The sequence below is a fragment of the Mya arenaria genome, chromosome 9, assembly GCF_026914265.1.
Source record: "Mya arenaria isolate MELC-2E11 chromosome 9, ASM2691426v1".
NCBI lineage: Eukaryota > Metazoa > Mollusca > Bivalvia > Myida > Myidae > Mya > Mya arenaria.
In genome coordinates this window covers 59,538,601-59,566,509 of record NC_069130.1, presented here as the reverse complement: position 1 = coordinate 59,566,509, position 27,909 = coordinate 59,538,601, and the positions used below count along the sequence as shown (strand labels likewise).

Sequence of the window (27,909 nt, the reverse complement as noted above, 5' to 3'; positions counted from 1 at the left end):
ATTGGAAGTTGATGGTTTCTCTGAGGGAAGTCCATACATGATACGACTCACTGTCACCGGCGGAGGCTTTGTCACCACTGTTGCAGAGTTCGTTCGCACTGTCAATTTTCTTCCATATGGTGGATTATGTTCACTTGGCACTACAAACGCAGGTCATAATTTATTTAATTTTAACTTATTATTAATAAGAGTAGTTGTATAAGCATTCCCATAGAGTTTTCTCTACACTGATTCACCAAATTGCCAGGAGCGTTAGTATATGATAATGGTTATGTTTATGATAAAATATCAAAAGACAAGCATTTCAAGACACACGCAGCCGCAGACGAAACACAAATCGTTCAAAATAATGCTAAGGTAATGTGCTGTTATCGCTACTCATTTTCGTCGATGTAAAAATTGTAAAAAATCTTCATGTTTCGTTTATCATACTGTTTTAAATTGCAATGTATGGTTTAAATATTGGTGTTCGCGATCAGACAGGTTAGCTTAGTTGATAACGCACATAGCTAATAAACGGTCGGTCATTAGTTCGAGACACATACTAAGCGTATGTTTCCTTACAGGTTTACTGTTAGATCACACCATATTGATGTCCCGTTCCATAGATTTACTTACTGTTATTGAAGTAAAAAAAATAATGTGACACCGCACCGATACCTTTACTGCGACCCGGATTTGTTTTCTATGGTATCTAGGTTGTTTGAAAGCTCCAATTCAGTCGACTAGCAATGGTAAAGAGATGTTAATCAAGCGTGGATTAAAACCAGTTCAAGATTTTGTGAAAATCCTTTCCAACAAAATCGTCGGTTTAATTTAATAATATTTTATTGCATGAGAACACATTTCACAAAGACAATATCAATACAAATTTCAACACAATATTTAGACCGACATTATAAAATCAACCATGCAAAGGGATTGGGCCACGAGTTATGCCAACATCAGTTACGGCCCTCTCCCGAAACATGTATTATAATTTTCAAACTTATATTGTGTTTTCCCACTTAAAAACCAAACTTCGAATATGTTCGAAATGTTGATTTTTTCCAAAATTCAACACTTTTTTAAAAAGTGCAATTTGTTTAAATATGATAAAAATACAAGCTTGTAGGAGTCTGTTTTTGCTCCTGGCTATTGATGAAAGTCATCATTATCATTACCTAATTTGACCTGTTTGATCTGACATGATGTTTGAAAATCCTTTTTGAGTATATGCTGACATGTACATAACAATCGGATAAAAATCTGGTCGCAAATAGCGTTCATGATAGAACACTGGTAAGTGCACACCGAAACATAAGTAAGGCTACATTCATTCCTGTTTTCTTTGACAACATAATTCAAGGGGCTAATCATTCTCTGACCACAAAATAAGTCTGCCAACATTTCCTTTCGGCAGCACATTCCAGTGCCTTTACAGTGATCATCACGAAATTTAATCAAGAAGCGGAAATGTTTATCGACTCCTAACATTCTGGATGCTGTCTCTCTTGAAACATGCACTACTGCTTTTGCTTACCGCGGATATATATACATGCAATAAGGCACAACTAACCATTGTTTGTTTTTAAAAAATATCCAAAATATATCAAAAGAAGTGTCTTTATACGTGCTAAAGTTATACAGAGTTATTTTTTATTATAAATACAAATATATATTTTTCTTATGATCTGTTATAATTATCTCAGAAATCTGGTTGATCTTTTTTGTACTTACTCAAAACTATTGCATTATAAGTAAGTATTGAAATATTTTTCCAGTTCAAGGTTGTGTTCAAAATAAGTAAAACGGCAATGTGTTGAAAACTCTTCTATTTTTTGCTCCACGCTCGCTTCGGTTTGCTTTTTTTGCGTATCTCGCTTGGTAAGGGTAAGTCTGTTTTTGGTATCTCGCTTGGTAAGGGTAAGTCTGTTTTTGGTATCTCGCTTGGTAAGGGTAAATCTGTTTTTGGTATCTCGCTTGGTAAGGGTAAGTCTGTTTTTGGTATCTCGCTTGGTAAGGGTAAGTCTGTTTTTGGTATCTCGCTTGGTAAGGGTAAGTCTGTTCGGCTTGAGCACTTCACAAACCACTTAGCTTGACTTCTGTACTCGTTCCGCTACTCTAGTTCCATTGTTTCATTTACCAATGCAGGCATAGTTTCAAACAAAAATCAGCACATTAGATACTGAAAAAGTACCATGTTTAAATGTCACCTTTTTTCAAATTACATACATACAAGTGCCTAAACTTTTTCCAATTTTGACCCTAAAGTATGATTTTCTTCAAATGATTAAATAGAACAAGTCAGATGATGTCTTTATGTATTTCCGAAAGTTTTACAAAAATTGATTGAATTATTTCAGTCTATACTATAAGTTTGGGTATTTCCTGATTGGTCTGGATCCAATATCACAAATTAACTTAAGTCATTTAACAATCTCTGTCTCAACTAATTTTTTAAGGCACATTCCAATGACTTATGTTTTTAATTGTACAATAAAAAATGTTCTTGAGTAACAACTCAAAAAATATAAATTGTATTTAAGTACAATATTTGCTCAAGAATCATTGTTTCGTTTGAATATTGACCAAAAATTTTATTAATCTATGAAGCAATGCACTTTTGAAAAGAGTAGAACATAAGATTTTGAGTCATTTCATGTTGTTATTCGGTAAAATGATATGTGATTGAGAATCAAGTTCCATAATATTTGTGATATTTGGGCCAGAAGCGTTTTCATTATTATAAATATTGAATAAAACAAGTAGAACGTAACCCCAAGTGAGCTCCTGTTTCACTGTTCATTCCAGTGCGGTAACTCCAACTGATAATTGTATTTCACTGCGTTCGTGGTGGGTCTGGGGTGTTCTGTATGATTCTACTCTCCATTTTATTCTCTATGTTTGTTTGGTCTGTGACTTTCGTTTAGTGTCTGTTGGGTTTCGGCTTTTTGCCTTTAAACATGGTAATCATCAATTGGGTTTGTGCTGTGTAATTGAAGTAAATTGAATGTCTTATCTTATTTTTGTTACAGTAGTTGTCTCTGCCCGTGATTGGCTAATTCTCACGTGCGAGAATTGGCAGGGAAACGACGAAAGAAAGACTAAAGGAACAGACAATAATCCACTTTTAAACTTCGTCGTGAGGCAGACAACAGTAGGATCTCTGGTTCCAACTGAGCCTATTTTAAGCACAAGTAAGGAATAGAAATGTTGTACGGGATCAATTCAACCAGAATGACATTGCGTAGCAACACTACACATGTATAATGCATGCTTATTCCTGCATTGTAAACAAATTCCATTTTATAAATAAAATATACATTATATAAATATAAGCTGATCGCAACACTCAATGCTTATTCTTTTGGGTGTTTAAGGTGCCACCCGATCACATGTAATACTGAAAGTTGGAGCACCGCCAACCTTTGGAACGACCCTTACCGTGGAAGTCACCGACCTTCATAACAACTTTGCCGTTGTCGAAATAGCTGTTACAGTGAGTATTTTGTGTTTGCTGAAACCCATCTTAAATAAACAGCATTTAAATGTCTCCCTTGACCTAGCATAATAGTGATTAAATGGCTCATATTGGGAAGAAAATACATATTTTACGGTGCAAAATAAAGGATAGTATGTGTTTTATTTAATCAACAAATTTCAGATGCAACAATTTTGTGCAACATTAAACATGAAAGCCTTATATTATTGAATGTTAAAATATACTTAAAATAGGCAAATCCAGTATTCAACTATTCTGCTGTTACTCCAAACACTGCTGGCGCGGATCTGATCAAGGCCTACACGGAAGTAAAGTACCCCTTTGACGAAGCGCAACTCCTGAATATGGGCAAGAGTGACCTGATTATCTCCCTTATATCGGCTGTCTGCAGCAATCTGCACTTAGTTGAGGTCAGTAAGATGGTATTTGCACATGGCGTTACACAACTTAAGATTGAATTAAATTTTCTGAGAAAGGCATCTTTTGTGAGCGATAGGTTTCCAGTTTGAGTTTCAACTCGTGTTGCACTGACCATTCTAAGGCAGTGGTCTCATCATTTATTTATTAATTAGCTTAAATGGTACGTGTATGGTCTGTTTTTGGTGTGAGTACGTTTACTTCTCCCATTCAACTCGTGTGTATGACTGACCGTTTGAAGGCGGTGATCCCATTAATTATTATTAAAGCAGATATGATGCGTGTGTTACAAGTCTGTTTGTTGTGTTATTGCGAAGAAGTTTCAATGACGTATAAGATCGTCGTTCCCCTTTGGCGCGTCATCAGGGCGTATGTAACGCCGGGTTTAAACAGTTTAAGTAAAGTTCTGGGTGCAGCATTCGGTAGGAGAATTGCTTTTAATTACAAGAAGGAACATGGAATCGGCTCAATGAAAATACGGCCCTTAACTAGGCTAGAAAAGCTCAGCGTTGACGGCACGGCAGGGTAGGCTGCCAGCGAGCGGACCAGGCTCAGCGTTGACGGCACGACAGGGTAGGCTGCCAGCGAGCGGACCGGGCTCAGCGTTGACGGCACGGCAGGGTAGGCTGCCAGCGAGCGGACCAGGCTCAGCGTTGACGGCACGGCAGGGTAGGCTGCCAGCGAGCGGACCAGGCTCAGCGTTGACGGCACGGCAGGGTAGGCTGCCAGCGAGCGGACCAGGCTCAGCGTTGACGGCACGGCAGGGTAGGCTGCCAGCGAGCGGGCCGGGTTGGTATTGAGACGTACGGTACATGTTATATTTAATGCAGATGAAGCTTGGTGATGTCAGCAAGAATTTGAAGTAGCTCATTCAAACGAGTGACCTTAACCGTTCCTTGAAAAACCCGACTTTTACGTCATGGTAACGAACGAATGGTTCGAGTTGTTGTCGCGAAGACTATTATTGTAATATGAGTGTTAACTATGTCTTTGTAGAGAAAGCTCGTCACAACTGAATCTATTACTCTATATGTCAACCAGTAAGCATGCTAGTGGGTTTTCTTAATAAGATGTTAATATGGAGCTTAGTTATAGTTCCGTTATATTATGAGTATTGCGTTAGCATTAAAATACTCATCCATCTGACCGTGCACAAACAAATGGGACAACTTAGGCGAGCAGCTAATATGAATGAAAATGCAGGGACACGGCCGATGAAGCTTACAATTCTACTGGTTGGTAAAAGAAAATGCCCATAATTAAACTCATATATTGGAGGTTCAATGTTCTAACTAATTACTGAATAGCAAATGTATTTATGTAAGTTAATATTGAGCAAATATGAAGGAAAATCATTTTAGAGATATGAATATTGTTTAATCATTCCTAATTAATTATTTCGCTAAGCCTAATACAAATACTCGTCCTAAGTTAATTACTTAAACATATATATTTGAAGAAATGAACATTGGGATATCGTGGAGTTTGTCATTTGGCTTGAATGAAAGGTAAATGTAATATCTTACAGATTCAGGTAATAAGAAGTCAAACAACTATTTCCAAGTTATTATGCAGCTCTTATTTCAATAAAAACCATTAGTTAAGATACCCTTCAGGAAACTTATATGTATATTTGAATGTTTCATTTTAATGTGAGTTCTGCCATGGTTTTAAAAAAGTGCACATCCGCAGGGACAAGTCACATGCATACACAAGTTACATGGCTGACATTCGTTAAAGCTGATCCTGATTCTGTCTCACATAGCAAATAGTTCTGGAATAATTACTTCGATTTTAATAATTATCCTGAGATAATTTTGATTACAAAACTCGGATATCTTTCAAATTGACCCATCTAATTAATGATCTTGACGTCTTAATATCAAACATGACAATGATATATCTCATAAATGAGAAATATTCATTTAAAAGTTTCACAAACTTTAGCTTCACCTGGAAAATACTTCATAAAATCATCCGTTTTTATAAATAATAGGAATTTCATTTATGTATTGTAGTTAAAACAGAATCATGTTCAAATTCATAAATGACATTTGGTTTTGCTATTATTTTTATCGAAAAACATAATTATTTTATGATAATAACAAAGAGCCTTATTATAAATGTTTTTATTTTGTGTGACTGTTATGACAATTACAGTTATAGTTTCACCTTACAAATATGTACCCCTTTTCCAAACAATTTAAGCTTCCAATTTGGACACCTCCCGTGCCCAGAGTGTTAAACAGCGGGGGCTCAATTCTAGATCTGAATGCAGCAGGCAATGCTGATGTCGGGACTCTTAGTGATGTTTCCGCCGACGCCAACAATGAAACTATTGATCCCGCTACTCTCGCTATACAAGAGGTATCTTTTGCACAGTTTACACAGTGGACGTCTAGTTTTAGGTTGTCCGTTTTTCATACGTTTTGTGTTGTCGTCGTTAAAGACGTGAACTTGATGCAATCTATTCACATAAATATCTGTACACAGACAAACAGAATTGAACTCTGACACTGTGAATACAAGTAGATTAAAATTACAGTGAAAGCTTTTGTTTATGACAATTTAAATAATAAAAAATGATTTATTTAACAATAAATAACACAGCTAGATTTGCTACCATACAAAAGCGTATCCTATTACCTAATGTTTGATTTAAAAAGAAATACGTATACCAAAATTATGGTTCGTTGTTAAGGTAACGCGCAAAATGGCTTCCAATCTAAGGACTGTGGTTGAAAATGACGTCTTCATACGAAGAAAAGGAGACAAGTATTTGACATCAATTGTTTCGAACGCTTTCAACAATATAGCTGCAAAGAGCCAGTATATTGGAGATGACATGAAGGTAAACCAAGCTTGGCGAATCAGTTATTTGTAAGGGGCATTGCTGGAGTTTGGGAGGTTTATACACACAGATAAGGATTAAATATACAATGTTGGTACATGTGTATATATAAACAAAATAACATATTTTACAGGATAACAGGCTTTCACACATCATGTGTAATGAAAACGATTGTATTCTGATGGCCATCGTTTGTATATTACGATTGATGATATAGAACAGAATGGTAAAACCTTTTCAAAGGCATCAAAACAAGTTGTCTTTCCCTATTTCCGCGCTGAAAATCAACATTTTTTTTTGGTTTATATATTGTAGGAAAAGTAATGAAGATGATGAATTTTATTTATTTCCGCAGAATGACCTGATCTTTCTTACGGATGTTCTTGGCCTAGAAACTTTGACCTTTCCAGGAGAATCTACTGTAGATTTGTCAGCTCAGATTGAAATATCCACTGGTGGTAAGATATCTTGTATTTTTTTATATTAACCATTTGAGGCAATTTTCAGTAAATTATGATAGTTGCTAATGGAGAAGAAATAAGTTTTAATAAACTGTAAATACTATTTCAAATTGATCAAGTCGGAAACAGTACTATGTAGCATCGGAATGGCATCGATGACATTTTGAAGTAAAAAAGACATGCATACCATTGACCATTGCGATTTGTAGTGGGACATATTGTTTACATTGCACAGAGATATATTACATGATGCAGTCAGTAGTCAATGCCGCGGTACCAGACAATTTACAACAACTACGACCGGTTAAGGATATATTCGCCGGGAGAGAACAGGTATCCTCCACGTTTTTCACATACCAAAGACAAAATTTCCGAATATCTGATTTATCAATATGATTTTGGTTTCAATACATATAATATAATAAAAACTCCAGGAATAAGTCCCAGTAGTCAAGCAATTTATGATTTACATTAACCTGTTAAAGGCACAAAGTAACAAACACCAGACGAGAGACATAGTTCGTAAAAAACAATACAGACGTACCACGTATAAAACAACACAGATATATCGCACACAAGACAACACAGACATACCACGTTCAAAACAACACAGACATGTCACATAAATATCAAAACAGACATACCACATACAAAACAACACATACATACCACATACAATCAACACATACATACCACATACAATCAACACATACATACCACATTTAATCAACACATACATACCGCATTCAAAACAAGACCGATATACAACATACATAACAAAAGAGACATACCAAATATAAAACAACACAGACATACAACATACAATCAACACAGATATACCACATACAATCAACACAAACATACCACACACAATCGACACAGGCATACTACATACAATCAACACATAAATACCACATACAATCAACACAGACATACTACATACAATTAGCACATAGATACCACATACAATCAACACAGACATACTACATACAATCAACACAGACATACAACATACAATCAACACATACATACCACATACAATCAACACAGACATACTACATACAATCAGCACATAGATACCATATACAATCAACACAGACATACTACATACAATCAACACAAACATACCATATACAATCAACACAGGCATACTACATACAAACAACACATACATACCACATACATATCAACACAGACGTACTACACACAATCAACACAGACATACCACATACAATCAACACAGACATACAACATACAATCAACACATACATACCGCATACAATTAACACAGATATACCACATACAATCAACACAGACATACCACATACAATCAACACGGACATACCGCATACATTCAACACATACATACCTCATACAATCAACACAGGCATACCTCATACAATCAACACAGGCATACCTCATACAATCAACACAGGCATACTTAATACAATCAACACAGGCATACCACATACAATCAACACAGGCATACTACATACAATCAACACAGACATACCTCAAACAATCAACACAGGCATACTGCATACAATCAACACAGGCATACTACATACCATCAACACAGGCATACTACATACCATCAACACAGGCATACTACATACAATCAACACAGGCATACTACATACAATCAACACAGGCATACTACATACAATCAACACAGGCATACTACATACAATCAACACAGGCATACTACATACAATCAACACAGGCATACTACATACAATCAACACAGGCATACTACATACAATCAACACAGACATACCTCAAACAATCAACACAGGCATACTGCATACAATCAACACAGGCATACTACATACCATCAACACAGGCATACTACATACCATCAACACAGGCATACTACATACCATCAACACAGGCATACTACATACAATCAACACAGGCATACTACATACAATCAACACAGGCATACTACATACAATTAACACAGACATACCACATACAATCAACACAGGCATACTACATACAATCAACACAGGCATACTACATACAATCAACACAGACATACTACATACAATTAACAAAGACATACCACATACAATCAACACAGGCATACTACATACAATCAACACAGACATACCACATACAATCAACACAGGCATACTACATACAATCAACACAGGCATACTACATACAATCAACACAGGCATACTACATACAATCAACACAGGCATACTACATACAATCAACACAGGCATACTACATACAATCAACACAGGCATACTACATACAATCAACACAGGCATACTACATACCATCAACACAGGCATACTACATACCATCAACACAGGCATACTACATACCATCAACACAGGCATACTACATACAATCAACACAGGCATACTACATACAATCAACACAGACATACCACATACAATCAACACAGGCATACTACATACCATCAACACAGGCATACTACATACCATCAACACAGGCATACTACATACCATCAACACAGGCATACTACATACCATCAACACAGGCATACTACATACCATCAACACAGGCATACTACATACCATCAACACAGGCATACTACATACCATCAACACAGGCATACTACATACAATCAACACAGGCATACTACATACCATCAACACAGGCATACTACATACCATCAACACAGGCATACTACATACCATCAACACAGGCATACTACATACAATCAACACAGGCATACTACATACAAGCAACACAGGCATACTACATACAATCAACACAAACATACCACATACAATCAACACAGGCATACTACATGCAATCGTCACAGACATACCACATACAATTAACACAGGCATACTAAATACAAGCAACACAGGCATACTACATAACATTAACACAGACATACCACATACAATCAACACAGGCATACTACATGCAATCGTCACAGACATACCACATACAATTAACACAGACATTCCACATACAATCAACACAGGCATACTACATAACATTAACACAGACATACCACATACAATCAACACCGGCATACTACATACAATTAACACAGATATACCACATACAATCAACACAGACATACTACATACAATTAACACAGACATACCACATATAATCAACACAGGCATACTACATACCATCAACACAGACATACCACATACAATCAACACAGACATACTACATACAATCAACACAGACATAACTCATACAATCAACACAGGCATACTACATACAATCAACACAGACATACCTCATACAATCAACACAGGCATACTACATACAATCAACACAGGCATACTACATACAATCAACACAGGCATACTTCATACAATCAACACAGGCATACTACATGCAATCAACACAGGCATACTACATGCAATCAACACAGGCATACCACATACAATCAACACAGGCATACCACATACAATCAACACAGACATACCTCAAACAATCAACACAGGCATACTACATACAATCAACACAGACATACTACATACAATTAACACAGACATACTACATACAATTAACACAGACATACTTCATACAATTAACACAGACATACCACATGCAATCAACAGAGACATACCACACACGCATTGCACTATCTTGTATAATAACGATATGTCATGATTATATGTGATTTCGATAAAGTTCAGGTTTCTGAACAAATAACTTTACTACAATTTTTTCTGTTAAAGTGAAGACTTAGCCAATGGATTTAAAATCAGATTAAAATATCGCATATACTGTCATTAAGCTCGGTGTTAGGTTTTGCAGATGTCAATGTTAAGCACCTTTCAAAGTCTTTTGCAGATTTATATACTGACTTGTATGATGAATAAACTATAGGTCTTACATATGCTAATTTTAACCATCACAATATAATTAAAGAAAAAATCCAAACTTCGAAATAGTAAGCTTTATTATCTTGCTTCCGTTTCGGCCATGTTGGCCTCTGTCAGTGCATATTAAACAACAGGAAATGACATTGACGTCAACAACATTTAACATTTATATGTATTCCAGATATCTCAGATGTTGTCTATAATTGGAGGTGGGATAAACCTAACAGATACAAGCCTAAGTGACGACGAGAGGGCCTGGTTGTATTTCCGCCTGCAGAAAAAGTTGGCGTTTCAAACAGAAGCCAGAAAAGAAAATGTAAGAAATATTTACCGTCTTATACTCTAAAATTTGAAAAGTAATACGACTTGTACCAATTTAAGACTTTTCTAAACCTAAATGTGTACATATAATAATCATTTGGTATCTCACATTAAATCAAACTACAAACAGCTGCTACCTCCCGATGTCGTACAGTAATCACTGCCAGTATGAATAGCACGTGGTGATGATCGAAATCACGTGACGTCAGTCAAAAGACATACATTTTCTTTCATTTGAAATAAATGATTAATTTTTAACTTTAAAATCAACGCTATTCAATGGAACTTTACTAACATGGGACATATTTAAAAAACAAACCAACTTATATCGCTTATATCCAGCTAATTCCCTACCTGATAGCATACATAAAATTATATTTGTCAAATGAGGTCACTGTGTAAAGTTGACCTTCAATGTATACTTTTTATCCTTCTTCAGGGCAGAAACGCAGCCGCAGTGTAAAGTTGACATTCAATGTGTACTTTCTATCCTTCTTCAGGGCAGAAATGCAGCCGATGTGTAAAGTTGACATTCAATGTGTACTGTTTATCCTTCTTCAGGCCAGAAACGCAGCCGATGTGTAAAGTTGACATTCAATGTGTACTTTCTATCCTTCTTCAGGGCAGAAACGCAGTCGCAGTGTAAAGTTGACATTCAATGTGTACTTTCTATCCTTCTTCAGGGCAGAAACGCAGTCGCAGTGTAAAGTTGACATTCAATGTGTACTTTCTATCCTTCTTCAGGGCAGAAACGCAGTCGCAGTGTAAAGTTGACATTCAATGTGTACTTTCTATCCTTCTTCAGGGCAGAAACGCAGTCGCAGTGTAAAGTTGACATTCAATGTGTACTTTCTATCCTTCTTCAGGGCAGAAACGCAGTCGCAGTGTAAAGTTGACATTCAATGTGTACTTTCTATCCTTCTTCAGGGCAGAAACGCAGCCGCAGTGTAAAGTTGGCATTCAATGTGTACTGTTTATCCTTCTTCAGGGCAGAAACGCAGCCGCAGTGTAAAGTTGGCATTCAATGTGTACTGTTTATCCTTCTTCAGGACAGAAATACGGCCGATGTGTAAATTTGGCATTCAATGTGTACTTTTTATCCTTCTTCAGGGCAGAAACGCAGCCGCAGTGTAAAGTTGGCATTTAATGTGTACTTTTTATCCTTCTTCAGGACAGAAACGCAGCCGCTGTGTAAATTTGGCATTCAATGTGTACTTTTTATCCTTCGTCAGGGCAGAAACGCAGCCGCTGTGTAAAAATTGCAATCAATGTGTACTTTTTATCCTTCGTCAGGGCAGAAACGCAGCCGCAATGGCTATTCACCTTGCTCAAAAGAACCAGGACGAGCTTCGAGTCTGCAAAACATGCAACAATATAAATAGTACAAAAACGGAGCAGCTTGTGACAAAAAACAACGCAGCAAACATAACGAACAGTACGATCAAAACCAACACATCAGCCTTCCAACTGACTGGGTTATTTGATGCCATTTCAAACAGCAGTGGTAGCAGAAAGAACAGATCTCTGGAAGACATTGCGGGAGAAGATGTTTCAGTGTCTGTAAGTTACTTCTAATATTCAAACAATAAACATGGCTTCAAGTCAGTATTTATATGCATGTTTGGATATACATGGCTACAAGTCAGTATTTATATGCATGTTTGAATATACATGGCTTCAAGTCAGTATTTATATACATGTTTGAATATACATGGCTACAAGTCAGTATTTATATACATGTTTGAATATACATGGCTACAAGTCAGTATTTATATACATGTTTGAATATACATGGCTACAAGTCAGTATTTATATACATGTTTGAATATACATGGCTACAAGTCAGTATTTATATACATGTTTGAATATACATGGCTACAAGTCAGTATTTATATACATGTTTGAATATACATGGCTTCAAGTCAGTATTTATATACGTGTTTGAATATACATGGCTTCAAGTCAGAATTTATATACATGTTTGAATATACATGGCTACAAGTCAGTATTTATATACATGTTTGAATATACATGGCTACAAGTCAGTATTTATATACATGTTTGAATATACATGGCTTCAAGTCAGTATTTATATACATGTTTGAATATACATGGCTTCAAGTCAGTATTTATATACATGTTTGAATATACATGGCTTCAAGTCAGTATGTATATACATGTTTGAATATACATGGCTACAAGTCATTATTCATATACTGATAAAAATGAGCCGCGACGAGCAATTTTCGGCCTTCGAAGATAATTCTTACCAAAAAAAACATAATGATTGATGAACATTGCCAAAAACAATGACAGTTCTAATAATGTGTTAAAATGACTTGAAAACTGCCGTCTTTGAACGAAAATGTAGTATAACATCATTTCCATACATACATCATGATTTCCAAAGTTACCAAATATTTTGTCTCGAAATATTGTAAAGAACACCCTGTTTTAGATCGACTTTTAATTACCCTATGCTTCAATATGACATATAAATGCAGAAAAATCAGTAAAACGAGCATGTAGTGTTAATTATTGTTGTTTCTAAGTTTGATGTGTAATTTTATTTCCTCATATTTTTTGGTGATTGGCTTTCGAATTTAGTACCGTAAGATAGGTAGTAGTACGTGTTATATGGCGGTCTTCGTTTCTAATGCGTACATACTCAATGAAGCACTATTGTGAGCTCGTTTCATTGCACGCACATTTCTAAGTGGTAGTAAAGCGTGTGCTTCGTTAAAGAATCACAACATTGTTAAAAAGAAGCACCATGACGAATAGAATAACGTACTTAGTTGATATCATTTCAAAAATATTGTTAGCATGTGAACATTTACTTTGCCATATGATTCATGCATTTCTTGTTCATACATTATGGCATGCATTTTTTATAATCTTGTTTACATCAACTGATAGTTTGCAACGATAATACAGTAGAAACAACATCGACAAGCCAATAGCAACGAGCAAAGGACGACCTAATTATTGAACTTCTTTCCTGCTTTTCAGGCATTTGAATTCACAGAAAATGTTTACATGTATGACACGGACGGCATGTCGAGTTATGTTACATCAAATGTGTTACGTATCGACGTCAAAACACCAACGGCGCGAGTAACACCCGGTTGTATTACGTTTGAACAAGACGTTATAACGCCCGCCGCTGTAACTATTTCTCCAAAGGACATAGTTGACGACGAGGATGCATCTGAATTTGCATACCATCGTTTTATATACGGAAAAGCAAGCGACAACTTCTGCTTGATGGTCAAGCCAGTAAAAGACGTCACATTTAAATCATACGACGTTTATGTGGGGCTCAGTGAGTCTCCGTCCATCAAAGTTTTTCATTTGAAAGTTACGTTAGATGTTGAAAACAATTGGCAGACGTGCGTTGACTCCAGAGATATGACTGGACACACGGGATCTGTCTATTACGCTGTACATGTACCTGGAGAAGGTAAGATCGTTTAGTACTATTAACGTTTCGCTAACACTGTTTGGATAATAATAGGCTCAATATATTTACATTGTTGATAGTTGATAAGGGCATTTGAGAGGAAAATTATGAGAAGTGGACGAAATAGACGACATCCCATAGCCCGCCTTGCAGACCTTTGGGCTAAAACAGTGTCCTTGACTTAATTTATTGAATTCGACGATATAACGCCCACATCCGAATCTAAATAATAAACATAACTATTTTTTTTCTCTTTTACATATAGAATACGGCAGCCTTTGAACATATGAGTGATTTCCATAACGCAAAACATAATCGGTGTCGTAGTAAACAGTCTGTTTGACGACTTCAAACTTAAAATACATTGAACGATATTTCATGAATGATGGAAAAATTGAAACTCGGGTCGATCGAAACATCTGTTCCCTCGAAGTTTAAGCTCTGACCCCGGCGTCCTCGAGCGATCGCAGTTTTACTGTACTATTGCACGCTATTCCATGTAAATACACCAACACACACAATACTAAAGTTACCTTTATTTACGCTTGTGCTTTTTCGGTCATATTTTTGGACGTTTCCAGCAAATTTGTCTTCAAACTGAAGAATAAAGATGATACAAATATTGGCTAACCTAGTCGAGAACAAGACTCATACCTTAAACAATTCTATTATACGGTGAAACTACTGTGTACAACTCATTGATCGTCGTGTGTAGCTTAGTAAGATTAGCAGCAAACGCGATTAACGCGCGTATTGTTTACTTGCTTTGCAGTGAAGGAGATCGACTATAATCTCACCTTGGTAACGTTGGGGTGCCTGACATGGAACGAAATGCAGACAAAATGGGAAACAGACAAATGTGAGGTAATTCATCACTTAATTATGTTTTCTTCACATTGAAGGCGGATAATATATAATAGGTTTCCGCTTGCTAGATGTACAAAGAAACGTATTAATTTAAATGCATTTTCATATTTTACTCATTTGATTTTAATGATCGATACAAAACGAAAGCATATGATTTGTATAAAGCTAAAAGTATTATTCTTTATAAATGGGGATTTTCATTAAATTGCTACGTGGCCACGAATTCACCGGTTAAAAAGCCAAAATATCGCTTTATTTGTTTTTTATGATCATTAAAAGTCAAATGGGTTAAACAAAAGAATGCTTTGAAATTAATATGTTTCCTTTCTGCGTGTTCACTCATATTGTGCCCCTTTAAGATTATAGCTAGGTTTTGGTTGGCAGGTATGTCCTTGTTCGTGTACATCTTCTGTGGTGGGTACTAAAGTCACTGGGAGTTGAACAAACTGATATTCTTTCTTTTTAAATTTTAGTCTACTTGTCAAAAAATAGTTCGTCATCTTTGTTATTTATGCATAGTTTACGTATTTTGTTTATCAGTTAAACCTATGAATGATGTGTTTTTTCATATGCATTAACAAAGAAAGTATTATCAGTTATGATATATATACTTGATTTAAATATGTTAACCAAGTTCCACTATTGCAATATGTTTCTGTATTATGATTTAAGACGGAATGGAAACCGTCAGTAAATAGAATCGTTTGTAATTGCAAAGAAGTTACGGATCTTGTCTTTGCAAATTCCTTTTTCGTCGCGCCCAATACGATAGACTTTGCGACAGTGTTTCTCAAATTTTCTCCACTGAGCCAAGCTGCAGTACTAGGTGCTCTGTCAAGTCTACTGTTGATATACATCGTGGCAGTGCTCTTTTTAATCGGATTGGATAGGCGGGACCAGCTGAAGGTAGATGGTTATTTGTGATATCACAAGAGGCCTTTAATTCTATATGTAGACATACATCTTAATTCGAATGTTTTAAGGTATATTTAATATACACCAACGGTTACTCTGTAGGCTAGCTGATAGTCGCATAAATATATTGACTCTACGTAGTGCACAAAAAAGAAGCTCTATATTATTAGGAAATGAAACCAAAACAGGCTTATCAAGAATCTACCACATATATGTTTTAATCAGCCTACTATAACACGGAACTAAATACATTACAATTACGGCCAAGAACGCGATTTAAAACAATAGGATTTCCTTCACAGTGGGGTGTTACACCATTACGAGACAACACTCTTGGAGACAGCAACTATTATCTGATCAAGATTATGACAGGAATGCGGCGGGGGGCAGGGACCACCTCCAGAATTGCGTTTGTATTGACCGGAGCCGAGGACGATACTGGTCCGCGTGAAATGTTCGATGGAATTAGAAAGGTGAAGTGAATCAAAATTGTAAAAACATTACGAAAACACATTCCAATGCAATCATAATTAGTTTAAATCCTAACTAGCAATCATCACATGGGCATCTCTAGATTCAGTTACAGGCTTTTAGCATTTCTTTTACAATGATTTACGGAAATGTTTCGGTTTCAATTGAATTAAATAGGTTTTCGTAACTGCGACAACTGTTGCTGTTTTATTAACTAGTGTTACAAATTTTATTTTAATGTAACTGTTTGTTATTTAAGGAGTTTAGCACTGGTAGCATTATGTCATTCTTCATGGCGACAAAGCAACATTTGGGACCATTAGAACATCTTTACATTTGGCACGATAACCAGGGTGATGGGGACGAAGCCTCGTGGTACCTCAACCAAGTTGTTGTCTACGACGTTGAAACTAAGACGGTGTATGTTGATCTTAGACATTATAGATACACCATTTCAAAGCACACACTACCTCATTAGTAATCTTGGTTTGATGCGAGTTTCGATTGACATTGATTATTAAAGGAGAACCATCACATTATAATTGATCTCACATAATGGTGGTGAACATTATTTCTATTTATTTCAAAATACCACCACAGCAGCAGAAACTAATAACCATTTCCAAAAATAGGTCTTTGAATCCGGTCTAGTGGATCACATTTTAAAGGCTGGCGGACATTTGCACCGCCAACTGTTTTAAAAAGATGACAGACAACATGTTTAAAACTAAATAAACAATCGTGTTGAATATACGCATAAACAGTAAATGAAGGTTCACTCATTTAAAAAGATTTTATGCTTTTATAATCCATGTTTTGTGTGGATGAATGAACTGGTCGTAACTGTTTATTGATTATTAGACTGATATAATCTCTATGTGCACCATACTCCGGCTTGTTTTGCTCTGTAGTCTTTAATTTGACTCATCTATTATATACCTATTTTATTACAGGTACACCTTTGTTGCAGAGAAATGGCTGTCGGTGGAAACGGAAGTAGATACAAGTATCTCCGTTACAGTACCTGAGACACCAGTGCAGTTTGAAAGCAGATTTTTCTATCATGTATGTTACTGTATTGTAAAATGTTGTACAGATTTTCTTGTGTTGACATGTGAATGTGTGCTTTACATTAGTGCTGATAAATGAAATATCTAGCTAGCCAACTCATCGTAAGTTTAGTTCTTTTTATAGATGTAAATATCTTTCAATGAACCAAAGAATCTCTGCACTAACTGGGTAAACTGACACGTGAAAAACATATGGTTTACATAAAATATTATTTAAGACCTCCGGATATTAACACTTAACAAATGGTCCATTTCTTTTCAGGCACGGGACCGGCTGTCAGAAAGTCATATGTGGGTTTCCATCCTATACCGACCTCAAACAAGCACTTTCACAAGGATTCAAAGGGCATCGTGTGCTCTCGTGTACATTTGTCTTACCATGATTGCTAACGCCATGTATTTTGACCCTGGCGATGAGTACGAAAGCCCGCCTCTCGTTCAAGCTGGACCATTTAGATTCACAGCGCAACAGGTTGTTGTTTGTAAAACACATCATGTTTCTTGGCTAGTTCATATCTTAAGCTTTAAGATTTTTTTTCAGTTTGAACAATTAACACGTAGTTGTGAGTAGTTGAACTTCTTCGACACATAAAAGCAGGTGACATGTTTTGGTCTATGATATTACGTATTTACATAACGTGTTCAATAGGTATATGTCTTATTCGGTTCTTGTTTGTGTAAATCATATGTTATAGGTAAATGAACGCCAAGCCTTATAAAATAACATTTACATTATAACATCTGTGATAACATGCATGTATAATATTTGTATTTCATTCATTTGAATACTTTTGATGTATATATTTTTCTGGGTTTCAAAATAAACTGTTCCATTACAGATTTTCATCTCAATAGTGTGTGCCCTAATAACAACCCCTCCAGTGATGCTCCTCATATTTCTGTTCAAACGAACCAAGCGAAGACCTCCAGGAGCCGGAATATACTGCAGTTGTTGCTGCAGTGGATCGTGTTGCCGATCGTGCAGTGTTAGTTGCTGGCGATTGTTTAGAACACCAGAGGAAGAGAAACAAAGGCTGTATGAGCAAATGTTGAAAACGAAAATGCTTTGCGAGAATGTGCCAGAATTCTCTGGATATCACCTTCCCTGGTGGTAAATTTTCTTTTTTGTTGTTGTTGTTTTGCTTTGTAATTGTTTGGTTCTTGCAAATTCATTGGAATATAATTATTACACCGTTACACAGTGGCCAATTTTAATGACCCCTATTGCTGAGCACATGCTACCGAAAATCAAAACATTTAAATATGAATATATTTGACAGGTTTGGAAACCACACAAGTAGCAACCCGAACAAGTAAAATTGGAGTTAGCCTTCAAGTCGATTATCGTATAAAATGCTGCCCATGATACTTTATCGGCACCAATACCTTGCACAAGAGCCATATATATGTATTACGTAGATCACACATTGTGCATGTACCTTTAATGTCGATACCTCGCTTTAAACATGTACAGCGTATACATACATGGATGGTGTAGAGAGCTATCAGTAGTGCACACATAAATATGGAATTACCGTTGAGCGACCTCTCTAAATACAATACCGTTAGTTTTGAAAAAATAATGAAAATTGTCATTTATATATACAAATTATATATTGTCATATTTTGTGTGAAATAAACCAAACAAAGATTGATTGATTGGTATATTTTCATGCTAAAACATACTCACTATGCACTGTGTAATACTTAACACAGTTGATAAAATGTTAACATAAAATATAGCTGTAAGTACTTAAAATAGTTCTTAGAAACGTGTCACAAATTCTAAAATATATGCAGAATTTTAAAATGACAACTCAGTATTGAATATTAATTTGGGCAAAGAACTTAGAAACTGCGGTTGGTAAATGCTAATTAAGTGCAGGGAGAAGAAACACTTCCTATTCGTCCATTTATGCGTTTAGTTGGGATTCACATCGAGTATATCTGTTAAACAGGGGTATTTCTGTTCACGAATACATTAAGAAAACATATTGTTGATCGATTTATAGCATGCTTGTGCTACATAGTTTTTTTTCTGTTTTTCAGGTGCATATATTTTGCATGGGCCTTGTTTTTAGCGGGTACAATTGTCCCAGCGTTCTTTGTGTTGCTGTACAGTATGCAGTGGGGAAAACAGAAGTCAGAAGAATGGTTAACTTGTTTTTTGATGTCCATGTTTGAATCAATGCTGCTCGTGGATCCATTCATGGTAATATAAATTATACAATGAAAACTACAGGTCCAGTAGTCAAATATTTAAATATCAACCCTGTTTAGAGGCCATGTGTGAGGCCCAAACGAAACTGTACGAGAGACACAAACCTACAAACACCACATACACAAGTAGAAACACCCTTAACAGACCACACACGCATCAACTTAGCTTAACTGATACACGATGGGATAACCGCTTCAACGTTCCATAGTTTAAAATGTTTTTCGTTTGCATGAGTATTTTCTACTAACATCACCTTCACCATTTTACTAAAAAGGTTGCCTTTCAGAAGGGATTGTTATGTGTATATAATTAAATCCACACAATTCAAGTTATACGAAATGGGATAATATGTGCCGAATAAAATATTTGAAATGCATTTAATAGGCACCCCAATAATATATTTAGACATACGGGTGATGTTTAATGAAACGTATTCAATAACGTGAATTATTTCGTTTGACAAGTGTTTCATCCTGACTTCTTGAGTTCTACAATGTATTATATATGTCTTAGTTTTAAAAAAGAGCTGGATGTGGCTGATAAAATTACAAAATATTGCGTTTCAGCTATGTAGCGGCCACAAATGTACAGTATAAAACCTGCTGAGATGAGTCTTTCTTAGTAAAGTAATAACTGATTATTTTTCATACTTTACTTAGGTTGTGCTGATCGCATTTGTGTTAGCCTGTATCTTTAAAACATCGAGAGAGGACAAAACTATCGACGTTAGTGTGATGTGTGCAAACTACCGGAAGTCAATAGGAGACACTCAAGGTAAGACTAACTTTTGATATCGCTGTCAAATTTGTGTGTGATATTTGTAAGGAATGTTGTTGAGAAAATATATTAATCGTCAAGATAACCCTAATTGTTTTGATAAATCCATGAAGCTTGGTACATATTTCTACAATTGTATTAGGCGTAAATGGTTGATATGGTATTACTCTGGCTGTTTTACCCTTTTCTGGTCGCCGTAATTCCCTTAAAACAACAGTGATGAATACTTTTATGCAATCACTTATCTTGTTATGGTGTCGTCATTGTTTGACCAACGTCATTATTCAGTGGTATTAGCGTTGTAGCAAGATCATTTGGAGCGAAGACCTCGACGTAGAATCATGTTCCGTGCACATTTTGACGTCATTCCTTTCTAACAATAACTAAAATATTTGAAACAAATTAAATCAAAATTATATAATACCTCATAAACGTATATAAGTGATTCACTTAACAAAACACTTATATAATCCAATTTATACCGTCGTCACCGTTTAACTATTATATGCTTAAAAATGTCATTTAAATACCATTAAGTCGATGAACTTTGGGTTGTGCCCTTGTCTCTTCATAAAACGGATATCGTAGAACATAATAAGTACACGTAAACTTTTTGTTAAGTTTTTAAAAAGTCAACGTATTTTTTTTACCATAGTATATAACGTTTATGTGTTTTTTGTTGCAGATAACGTATCTTCAAGCATCACCATACTTAAACGCCTTACAGACGAATACCGTTCCTATGTGTGTAAGTATATCATGTCATACAGTCGTCATCAGATTTGTTTTTTTTTTGTCCTTTTTATAGGTATATTTTGTCTGTCATTAACATCAGATAGCTCGTACACGTAGCGTTTAACGTATGGTAGTTGTGGCAATCGCCTTTATTCGTTGATTGTAAGCACTGTTTTGATTACTTAACACTACAAAAAGAAGCGAATCAATTACCGTACAACAGTAAGATGTATCTATTTACTGTTTTTTTTTTAGCACTTCCTAGAAGCATCACAAAACCATTAAAGGGAGCCAACCTTGAACGAGTTGCAAATATCGTGAAAAATAAACAAGATTTAATGGCGGTTTTCCAGGACATTCTTCTCAATATGTTGTTTATGTTCATCATTTTCTCAATTGCATTTAGCAATCGGGATGATAGGTATATACGACTTTTTTTTAATCAACAGAGTATGGTTAAAAATGTTGAAAGTGTAGATTTAATGTCCATTGTAACATCGTTTGATAAAGTAACCTTTCTGAGCTGCAAATCGCTATAAAACTTATACTAAAACTGTGATTCTGCGGCAGACGTTTTCCTTTGTAAACAATCAACTCTTAAATCTGCGGCCTATTTAAACACATATTATTTGTGTATTGTGTATCTAAAGGTCTTACCAACTTCACGAAGAAACTATCAACCAGTTTGTGACGCCATGGAGAAAGCCACACTTAGCGAAGGTGAGTTTCTTAGGCATCTCAAAATTGTATTGATTTTACAGACAAAAGAAAATACATTGATTCATATTTATCTAAGATAGTCATCGAACGTGGACAAAGGTGACATGTCAAAGTATAATTTTATTGAAATATTTAATTATAATTAACCTGTTTGCAATGTCATTGGGGGCATTATGTATGAATATGTCCCGAACCTGACATTTCAGTAGCTTTTATGTGAACATTATAATTTCAGTGTTTGAGCATGGTTGCGGCAAATGTGTTTTTTCAATTGCAATGTTATAAAAGTATGAAAAAATAAAATAAATGTGCAAAGATTCATTATAAATACCATAAACTAGAATATTTTCCAACTGATCTAACCAAGTGATTCTGAAAGAGTCAACATTATTGCACTACATATATTAGGGAAAATGTATCTTTTCTACTTTACTATTTAAAATATCGGGCTAATTTCCTATTCAGTAATAACTGTCCGCTTCATCCTTTCTTTAATTTTGCGTTAAGGCGATATGCATAAATGTCTTATTGTAGCATTGTTATACGTATAGTGTCGATGTATACGTACGAACGCGCATTGGTCATCTCTTCCGTGTACTATTTTTTTTTAAATGTGTCTTAGTCTTCGGAAATGTTACTGACAACGGTTGTATTCTGTACACGTAGCATTTGAATTCACTCTATTTTAGATTAAAACCCAAGGAGACATGTACACTTGGCTCAATGTGTCTGTTATACCAAGCTTATTTCCGGAGTTCGATATAAACGGAAGTCCACTGCAATGGTCCGACAAGAAATTCATTGCTGGTTACAATACCATGAGGCTTGGACCCCCCAGGCTGCGGCAGCTACGGGCAAAAAACGGTTCGCATGTCTTCACTCTCGTTTTCTAACTTTATCAATATTTTTAGATAACTAATAAATACATAAGAGATTTTAAACAAAAACCAACAACAGGGAATATGATATTGGTGACATTTGAAAAGATTCTTCGTGAAAAATAGATTGTTATTCCAATTTTTCGGTTTTGCTTAGATGAAATGATAAATATGCTTGATTTTTTTCTGTCAAAAAAATAAAAAAGATCATGTACAAAACCTCAATACGTTATAAATATAATCGAATGGTTCGCTATGTATTTTTTATTTTTAGACAGCAAACTAAGCCGCTTTGAATTTTCCCAGTAATTTTTGTGTTCATCGTGTATTAAAACTGATATTTTGATAAATAGAGCAATAATTTGATACTGTATGAGGAATGGATATATACGTACATCGTTATGGTATGCTATAGTGAGATGATAAATGCATACGAGAGGGTCACAATGCCCTAATGTTTATGCCGAAACAACAAATAGGGCTGAAAAGGACCAATCAAAACAATGTACATATTTAACCAATCAATAACTGTATGACTTTAAACGAAACCATTTTCCTGTAATTTATATACTATCTATAACGTTTAACATTTTAGCGAAATATATGTACATTAACTGTTGTATAATGTAAAAAAGAACTGATATATTAAACAGGCACAACATGTAATATACCATACATCGGAAACGTACAATGCTTTGAGGAGTACAGCATTTTTACAGAAGAAGAGGAAGACTTTTGTATTGGTTGGCAGAGTACGCCGTGTAACGATATTGAGAGTGCGTTCAATGTTTCTGTTGATTCCTGGAGCTTTACATCAGGTTTGATTATTTTTGAGGGAAAAAATTATCACATGCTTTCCAGTTGGTTAAAGAGATTAATGAGTGAAATAAAATGATATTTCAATGTTTGAAACAGTGAAATAACATTATAATATATCTCATTGTTGAAATTTTGCCCGCTCTCAATTGCAAATCAAACGTCAGCGTTCACAGGGCTGGGACACAAACTCAACGACGTCATTTCCAAAATGACGTTACGTTCATATACATTTTTGCGCGCTTTTCTGAAAAACAACAATTTACCGTAATTTCATATCCTTTTAATAAAAGTAATAAAAAGACAAAAAATGTTCGCTTTAGGTTAAGATCGCAATTTATTTCACCTCGTGAACACCAAAAGTAAATGTTTCATTCGTGGCTCCGCCACTCGTTAAATATTGCATTTGGTGCCCACTCGGCGAAATATATTACGATCTTACACTAAAACAAACAATTATCCTCTATAAAGTTTTCAGTAGCATGTAAGCAAACTAAATGACCGAGTTAAGTAATTTCCTACCTTAATGTACGACCGAGTTTGGCTTATTCCCCCGAGTTAAGTATATACCCTATGTTTATTTATGATCGAATTTAGTTAATTCCAACATTTATGTACGACAGAGTTAAGTCAAATGCAACATTTGCAAGAACAAATGATAACATCTTGTTTGATTAGATTAGGAGAAATGAACGAACAAAACAAGTTTTTCTCCATAAAATAACAACATATCATTTTTCAATTAATTTTACTATTTTATTTCATAAGCTGTCGACATCTGGGGACTGCCTCTATCCGGATTCTACACAACGTACGGTGGAGGAGGATATATCGCACAGTTTGACGTCGGTAGAGACGTTTCCATCGAACTTGTAAACGAAATGTTTCGAGCGTTATGGGTCGATCGACAGACGCGGGCAGTTTTCTTCGAATTCACGCTATACAGCCCTTCTACAAATATGTTTATTTACAACGTATTTCTGATAGAGTTTCCACAAACTGGGGGAGCATTCACAACCTACTGGGTGTATCCGATACGGGTGTATACGCATGTTGGCGCCATTGGAACGTTTACCCTATGCTGTGAAGTTATTTTCGTCATCTATTTAGTCGTCCTTCTCGTTAAATTGTGCATACGTATTTATCAAAAACGAATGGAATTCTTTTCCGAGTTCTGGCAAGTTTATGAGCTAGTCATGTTTTCCCTAGGTGTCACATCAATTGCAATATTTGCTATTCGGCTCGGGTTTACCAACATGACAATCAACAAATACAAAGAAAACATAAAATATTTCGTGAACTTCAGCCATATTGTTTTTTGGGATCAAATTCTTGTGGCCTGTTTGAGCATTCTTGTGTTTATGGCAACTCTTAGATTTTTGGAGGTGTTTGCTACTTCAAAGAAAGTCAGTGCTTTGGTAAATGTGTTTCGAGAATGTGGTAAAGACTTGTTTTGGTATGGAACGGCATTTCTACATATGTTTCTAGGCTTTTCTTTCCTAGGTTACCTGCTGTTTGGATCACGTCTGCTGTCGTATATGAGCGTCTTTAAGTGCTTAGGCACGCTGTTTATTTCAATAATCGGGAAAAGCAAATTTACTGAAATCAATGAAATGCAGCCATTGATGGCTAAGATATTTTTCATCTGTTACATTTTAACAATAGTATTCTTTGCGTTATCTATATTTCTGTCTATTCTCGGTGCGAGCATTGATAGCTCTGTTCAAGATGCAAAGGCAGATTGTAAAGAAGATTTATTTGAGCTTCTAATACGCAGAGTGAAAACAATGTTTACAAAGCCAGATGCCAGCAGGAAATCGTCACCGAATATGCCATCTCAGCGCTCAAGCGATAAAATCAATCGAATGTGTAAGCATTAACTCTTTATATATATACTTATGAATTGCTAGTGTATACACAATACTATTTCTTCAACTTATTTTTAAAAATGACAGTGTATACATCAAGCTTTTAGAAGTCGACCCATTAAATCACAAAGGCTCTCACGAAGTCTCATACAAGCTATGTAATTGTTTGCTAAACTACATATAATATGTTTGCAAAATAACACATTTTAATATGAATTAAAATGCTAAAATGAATTAGTTGCTGCTTTATCGTCGCTAACGATGTACACAATAGTTGATCATTACACTGTAAAAGTAATGTAATACTATGTATTATGTTGTGCTGTTTTCAGTGTCATTGACGCCTCCTCCGTTCCAAATGTTCCGTATGGAGGACACACAGACCGGGTATCAAGGGAGTAATGCCATGATGAACAAGTTGCTATCGCGAAATAATATCGAAGAAAGGATCAAGCGCCGGGATAAAACCCGTAAAAAATTAGTCAGGGGAAAAAAGGAGCCAGTTTCTTCGAGGTGATTTCATTCGTTGCAATGAATCGGATATTTGGATCATCGAGTTTTTTCAGACATCACCTTAAAAAAATACTTGATTTTTTCAAAGAAAACATTCGAAACTTGTTGAATGTACTGTGTATACACATGTATTTTCATTACTAGACGTACTATTTCTATACTTTACTACATGTTTATGAAAGAGGATTTGTAACAAAATCATTTGCCTCAAAACGTGGACGGTCTGCATCAGTATAAACGTTTTGGACAAGTTTGGACTGTTGTGAGCATTTGACTATAAACGGGTCACTACAGTCTATTTCGCCGTCGGGTCGTGGATCAACATGTATTTGTTAAGATATTCTGAAGCATGTAGTAGAAAAGGGTATCTTTACTGTTAAAACATTTTTGCGTTTGGATACAAAAGAAATTTTATTATTTTTCATGTGCTCTTTTGTCAATAGTTTTTTAATTGCTCATGCTTAATACCACGTTGTAGATACCACGTGGTTTAAACATCATCTTATTGTCTATTTCGGACATTTGGTTTAACCCGGACTGTATCGATTTGCGCTTATTTCTTTTCACAAAAGCTCAGCAATGTGACAAAGGTAGACGCAGATTGACTGCATAGATATTAGGTGTACGTAGGCACATCATGCAATTGGTTTTGTAGCATTTGTATTTAAGATAATTATAGGTAAAAAAAAAACATTCGTCGCAAGAAAACTGTCTGAAATGTATATCACTATTATGTCTTCTATGACGTAGAATCACTTGGTATGTATAGCGGAAATGCGCTTTCAAATATTATACATAAACAAGAAACACAATATTAGGCTTTTTAACGTATAGGTTTTGACTTTATCAACCAGATGTAAAGTGTGAAAGAACCACAAAAGAGGCAGGCGCGATCGAGGGGTGATAGCGAAGTTGGTTTAAGCTGCATTATTATAAAATGAAAAAAAAGCAGAAAGAACCTTTTTGATTCACCACTCGATACGTGTTAATACAAATCCCTCCATATTGTATTGTTGACTCTATATAAGGATTTAAAGGACTCTGATTCAAAAAATGAAACGTCAGTAAATGTAATCTTTAGTCCGCCAAGATGAACGCATATATTGTGACTCGGGGATAGTCTAACATAAGAAATAGGTTACGCTCAGAATCCTATATTTATTTTCCAATAACGTTGATGTTAAGATAAGTCTCGGGTCACCCTGTATTGTAGTATACAATTTGT

General features: G+C 35.5%; 2 protein-coding genes across 2 annotated transcripts; both read left to right on the top strand.

The window, feature by feature from the left end:
• Positions 1–24: 24 nt before the first annotated feature.
• On the top strand, positions 25–4,917 carry LOC128246225 (uncharacterized). Its single transcript, XM_052964416.1, has 6 exons — positions 25–152; positions 3,018–3,179; positions 3,363–3,481; positions 3,718–3,894; positions 4,426–4,666; positions 4,898–4,917. Exons 1-6 carry the CDS (start codon positions 38–40, stop codon positions 4,915–4,917), a joined length of 834 nt encoding a protein of 277 aa, XP_052820376.1. The 5' UTR covers positions 25–37.
• Positions 4,918–6,188: 1,271 nt separating this feature from the next.
• LOC128246224 (polycystic kidney disease protein 1-like 2) lies at positions 6,189–27,903 on the top strand. Its single transcript, XM_052964415.1, has 23 exons — positions 6,189–6,268; positions 6,603–6,752; positions 7,108–7,210; positions 7,449–7,546; positions 11,231–11,365; positions 12,664–12,930; positions 14,383–14,833; positions 15,606–15,697; positions 16,373–16,606; positions 16,918–17,088; positions 17,346–17,506; positions 18,040–18,151; positions 18,419–18,628; positions 18,996–19,267; positions 20,206–20,368; positions 21,037–21,151; positions 21,840–21,902; positions 22,145–22,310; positions 22,540–22,609; positions 23,299–23,473; positions 24,141–24,305; positions 25,072–26,172; positions 26,504–27,903. Exons 2-23 carry the CDS (start codon positions 6,615–6,617, stop codon positions 26,686–26,688), a joined length of 4,647 nt encoding a protein of 1,548 aa, XP_052820375.1. The 5' UTR covers positions 6,189–6,268; positions 6,603–6,614; the 3' UTR covers positions 26,689–27,903.
• The last annotated feature ends 6 nt before the right edge of the window (positions 27,904–27,909 follow it).